At 48.1% G+C, this 8240-nt stretch overlaps 1 protein-coding gene across 1 annotated transcript; it reads left to right on the top strand.

The window, feature by feature from the left end:
• The first annotated feature begins 2100 nt into the window (after positions 1-2100).
• EDN1 (endothelin 1) lies at positions 2101-6828 on the top strand. The gene is made up of 5 exons (XM_075084051.1): positions 2101-2367; positions 2520-2670; positions 3655-3813; positions 4083-4190; positions 5547-6828. The coding sequence occupies exons 1-5, from the start codon at positions 2304-2306 to the stop codon at positions 5683-5685; spliced, it is 621 nt and encodes a 206-aa protein (XP_074940152.1). The 5' UTR covers positions 2101-2303; the 3' UTR covers positions 5686-6828.
• The last annotated feature ends 1412 nt before the right edge of the window (positions 6829-8240 follow it).

The following is an 8240-nucleotide window of genomic DNA, read 5'->3' as shown; positions in this document are numbered from 1 at the left end:
GTCTAAATGCTCACTGTTGCTCGGAAAGCCCTTAAACGTCATCCTGCTAGAAGCCAGGAGGTTGCACTGAGGAAAGGATTAGTCTCCGCTTGCATTCTTTTCTCATACCATCTGCTAACAGCCATTGTGGGAGAAAGAATAACAGCTAAATGGACCTTTATTCTGACTCAGCACGGCTGTAGACAGTCTGTCCACTATGATACAGGCAGCACAGTATAATTTGATACTTTAAAAAAATAGCCATTCACCTGAGAGATCACAATGCAACTTGCAGTTAACAGCCTTGGTCTTTGTGATATCCAAGGTCATTTCTATTATTACAGCACAGTGCACGGAAATACCACAAATACCAAGAGAGCCTTATCTATTTATCATAGGTGAAATTGGCACGCTTTGCAGCACGACAGCTCCACAACGGGTCACAGGCATTCGAGTTCATCTGAGTTTATATTCAAAGGCTGGCTTTCTCAGTTAGGAGCTCAGTGGATTTCATGCGTGTATGTATTTACGATGGCATTGCTTAATACATTTCATTGCTTAAATACATTTTTCAAGTGTACGGCTTCCACACTGACAGCTACTGCCCCTCAGCACAAGGCAGCAAATACAGACACGCTGGGGAAAAAAAAAAAAATGCACCCTGACCTTGCCGGCGTTAGCAGTAGGACCCAAAGGCAAAGGCTGGGCATGGGTCTTTCCTCCTCCTGACCACACATCCCTGGCTTTCACAGAATCACGGGTTAGACAATGGTAGGGGTTGGAAGGGACCTCTGGAGATCATCTTGGCCAACCCCCCCTGCTTGAACAGGCACACCCACAGCAGGGGGCACAGGAATGCATCCAGGTGGGTTTTAAATGTCTCCAGGGAAGGAGATTCTGCAACCTCTCTGGGCAGCCTGTGCCGCTGCTCTGGCGCCCTCACAGGAAAGTTTTTTCTCCTATTGAGGTGGAACTTTCTGTGTTCCAACTTGTGCCCACTGGCCCTGTCACTGGGCACCACTGAGAAGAGTCTGGCCCCATCCTCTCGACACCTACCCTTTAGTTATTTATAAGCATTGATGACATCCCCCCTCAGTCTTCTCCAGGCTGAACAAACCCAGGTCTCTCAGCCTTTCCTCATAACAAAGATACTCCAGTCCCCTGATCATCTTTATAGCTCTCTGCTGGGCTTGCTCGAGCAGTTCCCTGTCCTTCCTGAACTGGGGGGCCCAAAACTGGGCACAGTACCACAGATGTGGCCTCACTAGGAGAGAGTAAAGGGGGGGGGGGTAACCTTCCCCAACCTGCTGGCCACGGTCATTTTTATGTACCCCATATTACACGCCTGGACCCTAAAAACGTGCTGTGCCACAGCGCCCTGCTTTGCTATGGAATATATACATACATGTATGTAATATACCCTAATGTCTCACCCTCTGGGACACACACCCCCCCAGGGCCACCCGGTGGGCTCCCTCGGCGGCGGGGGAAGGGGCAGGAGGGGAAACTCGCCAAGACCCTCCCTCCGGTGCGCCGGCGGGAGCGGCGGGTGGATCCCGGAGCCCCAACGGCCGCCGCCACCCTGAGGGGACGACCGCGACACCTCCACCGCGGGCGGCGCACGCCCGCCGCCGCCTCCGCCGCCCGACCCGCTTTTATAACAACGGCAACAAAAAGCAACGCTGACAGAAATCGCAATAATTATTGTTGTTAAGGGCGAGGGCGACGGTGGCCCGCCGGCCGCCGCCCGCAGGCTGATGCCGGCCGCCCGCCGGCCGCCCTCCCTCAGGTGCGAGGCGCGGGGCGGCAGGGCGCCCCCTGGCGGCTCTCCGCCGGCGCGGCCCCTCCCCGCCACTCCCCGCCCCCGGGTCGCCCCCCCACCCCCCCCCCCCCAGCCACCACCCCCCCTCCGCCCCCCGCCCGCCGCCGCCGCCGCCGCCGCCGCCGCTCTGAAGTTTGCAGGCGATTTCCTTTTCCAGCCCGGCCTTATCTCGGCCCGCACGTTGCCGCGCGGTGACTAATAGCAGAATAACATTGTCTCGGGATAAAATAGCGCCGGGGCTGTTTACCCGCTCCATGGGGGTTCGCTATAAAAGAGCGCCGGGGACCGCCGCGCCAGCCAGACGCGCTAGGGCGCACCGAGCAGCCGCCTGCCCCCGCCGGGAACGGGACACGGCTCTCCGGCCCGACGCTGGGAGACACTTTCCCCCCTTTTTCCTCTTTTATTAATATCCCCCTCCTTTTTTGTGTGTATTTAGTTTTTGGTTTTTTTTTTTTTTTCTTCTTCCCCCCCCGCTTTTTCCATCCGCTCTCCGCTCCCTGCTATGGATTATTCCCAGATGATCGTCTCGCTGCTCTTCGTCTTCTGCCCGGGGCTGCTGCCGACAGGTAGGTCTCCGGCCCTGCGGGGGGCTCGCAGCCGGGCTCGGCACCGGCTGGCGTGGGGTGCCGCCGGGCACCCCGGGGGAGGGCACCCCGGGGGAGGGCACCCCCGTTGCGTGGTTGCCGCGGGTGCTGAGCTCTGCCGCTCCCTCCCGCAGCCCCCGGAGCCGTGGCCGCCGCCGCGCCGCCCCCCGCCGCCGCCGCCGCCGCCGCGCACCGTCGCGCCCGGCGCTGCTCCTGCTCCTCGCTGCTGGACGAGGAGTGCGTCTACTTCTGCCACCTCGACATCATCTGGATCAACACCCCCGAGTGAGTGAGGCGACCTGGGTGGGGGGGCTTCGGCCGTTGCCGAGCGCTGCGTTCTGCTTCGGTTGGAAAAAGGGAGGTGGGGGAGAAATGAAGACCCGCAACCCCCCCTGCAGAAATTGGAAGGGGAGGAAGGAATAATTATTTGCACGGTCTCTCCTATTGCTTTCTCCCCTTTCTCCTGCTTTTCTGCCGAGTTTAGAAGTGAGAGTGTTCACTGGGAGAAAGCAAGCAGTATTGGACCACCTAGATTGAGCAGCTAGCTCCCAGTAGCCCTAACACACCTGCGCTCCTGAAGTCTAGGCGGGAGTATTTCCTCTGGGTGCTGCTCAGCAAAGGCTGTGGGATACTTTTCACTATGAATCAGAAGCAGACAAAATGCCAAAAGTCTGATTTTGCCAGCCCGAATTTGTCTGGCCGTTTTTCTTCCTGACAAGTTAGGAGGCTAGAGGGCTTGCTTTGACACGGGGAGGCTCCTCGCCGCCTCTTGCTGCTCTCTGCCTCAAATTAATGCATACCACACATTAATAGGGTTGCGTACAGTGTCCGTTTCTCCGCTCTCCTGACCAAAAAGTAATGAGCCAGAGCCTCACCTAATGCTGCAAACGCTGACTGTGGTGATTTGTTCTGCTGCTGGGTTTCCTCGGAGTGGAGAGGATCTGTTCCTCACTTTTATTGCTTCTTTCAGTGTTGGCAGTTACCAAAGTTCAAAGAGATGAGGTTTTATTGCTTTCTATGGCACAGGGAGACAGAGCAGCCTTAAGAAAACACAATTAAAAGGTCATTAGCTTTGTCAGTAGCCATGCTAGTAAGTATGTTGCAGGATCATCAGAAACATTTGCATGGAAACTCGGACTAGCGAGGCAGTCCCAATCCCACAGCCTTTACTCATGCAATCAATCTCATTGATAAGGCTGCCCAAACTACACCACTGTTTTGAAGCCACAGAATTATTTGAATGACTTTATGTTGTCTCGTTGATCATAGGAAGACTGTTCCGTACGGTCTCGGAGGCCCATCTCGATCCAGAAGATCGCTGAAGGACATGGTGCCGGAGATGCTCGCTGAACCTAGCAGCAGATGCCGATGTGCCAACCAGAAGGACAAGAAATGTCTGAACTTCTGCCAGACAGGAAAGGATCTCTGGTGCGTCTATTGTTGCTACTCTTTAAAAGGCAGTGCATGTGAAAGGGATGGATTGTGGTAGACTTACTCGTTTTGGCACTTGCTGAGCAAATAATCTCCCCAAAGCCTTGCCTCCTACCTGAGTGCTCACAGTGCTATGATACATACTATGTTTTGGACCAGAAAGATTGCTTATTACATGCTTTGAGAAGTGGTTGGTGAGTTGCCTCACCTTGTGGACTGCAGACCTGGGTTTCTTTTTAACAGCAGTGCCTTTTCACTTCTAACAGGGCTCAGTCCACAGTGGAAAAAACCTCACGGCACCACAACAAAGCTGGCAATTGCATTGGACCCAAATGCATGAACCGACAGCTTGTTGACAGCAAGAAAATGAAGCGGTGAGTTTCTTCTTCTCCTCCTGTTGTAGTTCCCCAATGTAGCAATAGAGAGCACAGTTCACCTGCCTTCGGGTCAGCGTGGGCTTAGCTGGTGATTTCAGCTTGAGAGTTACAAAGGAATCAGTAAGGATATCTTGAGGGCTTTTCTTCATGCAGTGGGTTTTTCTGCTTGTGAAGACACGGCTTCTGAGCTCTGTCTAGCATCCTCCCATTTGCTTAGAGGAACCAGGCTGAGTTGTAGGCCTAAAGATATACCAAACTTCAGAGGAGTATGAAATCATAAAATACTGACAGAAATGAATAGAACCTGTCATTTTTAGTGTGTCTATACACTATCTTAACTACTTAAAAACAGTCTCAGCTATTTTAATATGAAATTGACTCAGAATGCCTTTTCTTAGATGCTTTACTCCAGTTTACTGAAGGGGAAAAAAACAAAGATTATTGATCTATCCAGATTTTGAAAATATTGTTTCTTCTGGCTGATGTGTCTGACTTTTTAGAATGCAGGAGGCAGATTTCTACCTGCCTTATCTCTCAGATTGCCCGATGAAACCTGTGTAAAACAAGTACAGGATGTTAGTGATGGAAATGGCTGCAAAAAGGTTGAGGAAAGTGAAAATGAAGACTGAACGAATATTTGAGCCCAGTTTAATATTTGAGATTAGGAGCAAATTTCAGGACTGCCCTTTGAGGCCCATGCATAATAAGCTGAGTGGCAGTAAGCAGCAGTATCACCCCACAGCGCAGTTCAGAGACACATGCATGGGACTCGGTGCAGCTACGAATCCCACAGAGGTGAAGTCAGCTTTGAAGCTGAGTGCAGCTGTATCAGCTCCAGTGTTCAGTGTTTGGCTACATGCCCATGTAAAAGTATGACATGCAGAAGTTTACCCATACAAAAGAAGACTCTTCAGAACAGGATTTATGGGAGCAAGCAGCCTGATGATTTTGTGTAAGACTTAGGCCCTGGAAGTCTTAAACAATTTTTGAAAATGGCACTTGCTTATTTAAATGCACCCATTCATTGGAACCAGGATCAGGTTTACCTAAAAGGAACAAAACAGCCAAAAAGAATGACACTGGAGACCGCTTGATTGGATACGTGCTATTTAAGGAAGTCTAAGGTATCCATATTTGAATGAATATTTTAACTTGTTTTAATGTTTGCATTTCAACTCCAAATCCAATATTTCAAGTGGCTTAATTCTGACAGAGGTATAGCAATCAGCAGTTACTGAGGATCCTATGGCAGAAATCTAGACTGAGGCTTATTTAATCAAAAACTGAATGTCTGCACAGTGGAGATGCATCTTCGTTATTGTAACAATAAATGTATATTTCTTATTTTTGCAGGCTGGAAGCCATGGGTAACAGTATCAAAGCTTCTTTCAATATTGTAAAACTGAAGGCTGAGCTCCAGAAAGGGTGGAAGCTGAAACATAACAGGGCGAGCAAAAGGCAAAGCATCTGGGAAAGCCTGAAAGCGTCCTAGTGGGAAGATCACCCGAATCTTTCTCCATCACACTTGCTGACAAAGCGTCACCAAAACTGTCTCTTGGCTTCTAACATCCCACGATGGTGAAGGGCATCTCTGTCCAGGTGTTTGCACGGCAGAGCAAAATATTAAGGAAGTCCCGTATTTGGAGGTGTAATAGCAAAGGATTTCATCATCTTGGAATTTGGATGGGTAAAGAGGGTGAAAGGGAATCTGCAGTAACATACATGAAAAGCCATCTTTCTGAAGAAACATTTGAATATTGTTTCTGGAATGTTACCCATCAGTTGAGCAGCTTGCAAGGTCTACATCAAAAGCATCTTGCAAGGAGACCTCACAGATGTGCTTAGAAAGGACAGAAAGGAAGATCTGAGTGGACAAACTTCAAAGCGAAAAACTCTACCTTTTGATTAAAATGCAAAAATGAAAGCCACAGTGCTACTTTAATCAGGACTTACTGCATATATACATGTCTACCTCGCGTACTGTTTGTTGCACTCCTGCTAGAGTATTTTTACACCTTGTTATTGCCTTTACTAATCAGCTGCAACCCTTTGCCTTTTTTCAGAAGTCTAGTTTACTTGTACAGCCAGAGTTATCTGAATGTGGGTTAGACACTGTGGTTGTTTGCATAGTTAGTCCTTTGGTTTTGGATACGAAAGGACTCTTCAATATGAAATAAAAGTTAGAGGGCACTACTAGGTTTCTCATAACAAGGATATTTGGCTAACTGAAGTTCTAATAATAGAGGTTGTTGTGTCTTACATGCCACCAAAAATGCACTGAAGTGGGGATGTACCAGAGGCTGCTGTGAGGTTTATTCAGTGCCTTGTTTGGTGTAAATGCATAGAGACAAAGGGTTGTTTTGAATTATGTCAAAAGGCTAATATTGGGTGAATGTTTATAGCAGTGAATTTGTTCACATTGTTGAATTTGCTGACGGGTTGAATCTTACGTGCTTTTTTTTTTGTTTTGTATTTATATTCACACAAGTTCTTCATTATATTTACCATGTTGAATACACATTGAAGTAGGCCATATTGGTCTATGCATGTTTTATGTATTTCTGTATGAAATTGTGAAATGCTTTATGCCTATCAAGGTAAATATCTTCAGAAATAAATATTTTTAATTACTGTATTGGCTTGTTTTTCATAAGCCCCATTTTTCTATAGGCTATGCTTCTATGATCATGGAGGTAGATTGCCCTACATACAAAGCTGACCTAGATGAAATGTGTGCACATGATTGTCTTTCTGTCAGATTAGCCAGATCACTACACAGAAAGGTTATGCCAGATGTGAGATAACAGATTCAAGCTTGCTCATCAAAATTTCATGATGAAATTTGAATTGGCAAAATTAATTTATTCTGGAGCAGCACTCTGTCTTTCTTTCATCCAATAGTACAAATTCTAATGTTGGATTTACTATACCATTAAAATATTGCCACTAAGGGGTTGGACATACATGAAGTAGAGGAGAAAATGCATACACTGATACTTTGTGGGCGATATTGGACTAGGATCTGTTATGTTACTTGTTACATTGCTATCCCAAAAAGTCTCAACGCAGCCCACAAAAGTTAGACACCCCAATGGAGCCTGGAGCCCAAACCCAGGAAAGATCTAGAGCAATAGTAAAACTTTATGTCTCCAAGCATTTTGGCCTAAAGTGGTTATATCTGGAAAGATGCTCAAAGCAAATAAATGGATTTAATAATCTCTGATCCTATAGGAAGAAAGAAGCACAAGTCCATGTATAAACCTGAGTGTTTTGGGGTTTTTTAAAAAACAAACTTTTACAAATAAATACAATACACTGTGTGTGACACTTACAAACACTGACAGTGGTCATCGTTAAAATTTTCTGAAATTTTTCTGGATTTCTTGTCAATATTTATTTGTTTGCAGCATTTTTCACACCCAAACACTAAAATCTGAATAAAGCCCATATCATGTTTCCTACACATTATTCCTCTACATTTTGGGGCAGTAATTCAGTGGAGAGATGGCAGTGCTGGCAGCCAGGGTCCGACAGGAGAGCCTGGCCCAGGCAGCGGGAAGGAACTGAGAGACCCTGCACTTCTGCAGGGCAGGATGTGGCCCCCAGAGTGGCCCTTTGATCTCTGCATAGGGACATGCGTGGATTGGTGACTTCTGTCAGGTGTGACAGTCACTCCTGTTTTCTCTCCCAGGAGGGAGCAGGAGGGGAGGAATGCCACAGCAATGCTTGTGCTGTTATTAAGGCTGGCTATCTGGGTTTTGTAGGTGGCTGGGCTAAATGGTGCTATGGGTGGGCTTTAGTAGCCAAAATTCCTGGCCAGCTGCTTAAGGGATTCTTGAGAGACCATCCTAAAAATAAACCTGGTCCTTCTACAGTTTACTCTGCTCATGCCTGGACGCAAAAGCTGACTTTCATCCTCCTTTCCTTCCCCCTAATCTAACCCCGCCGCTTGCTCATGCTGCAGCTTTGCACAGTGATGGGCACCCACTGGCCTTTTGGGGAAGGCACGGTACCCAAAGCCATGCGAGGTACGGTAAGAGCCCCACA

Source organism: Phalacrocorax aristotelis, chromosome 2 (assembly GCF_949628215.1).
Source record: "Phalacrocorax aristotelis chromosome 2, bGulAri2.1, whole genome shotgun sequence".
Classification (NCBI taxonomy): Eukaryota; Metazoa; Chordata; class Aves; order Suliformes; family Phalacrocoracidae; genus Phalacrocorax; species Phalacrocorax aristotelis.
Note: the sequence above shows the minus strand (reverse complement) of the source record. Positions and strands in the feature narration are given on the sequence as shown.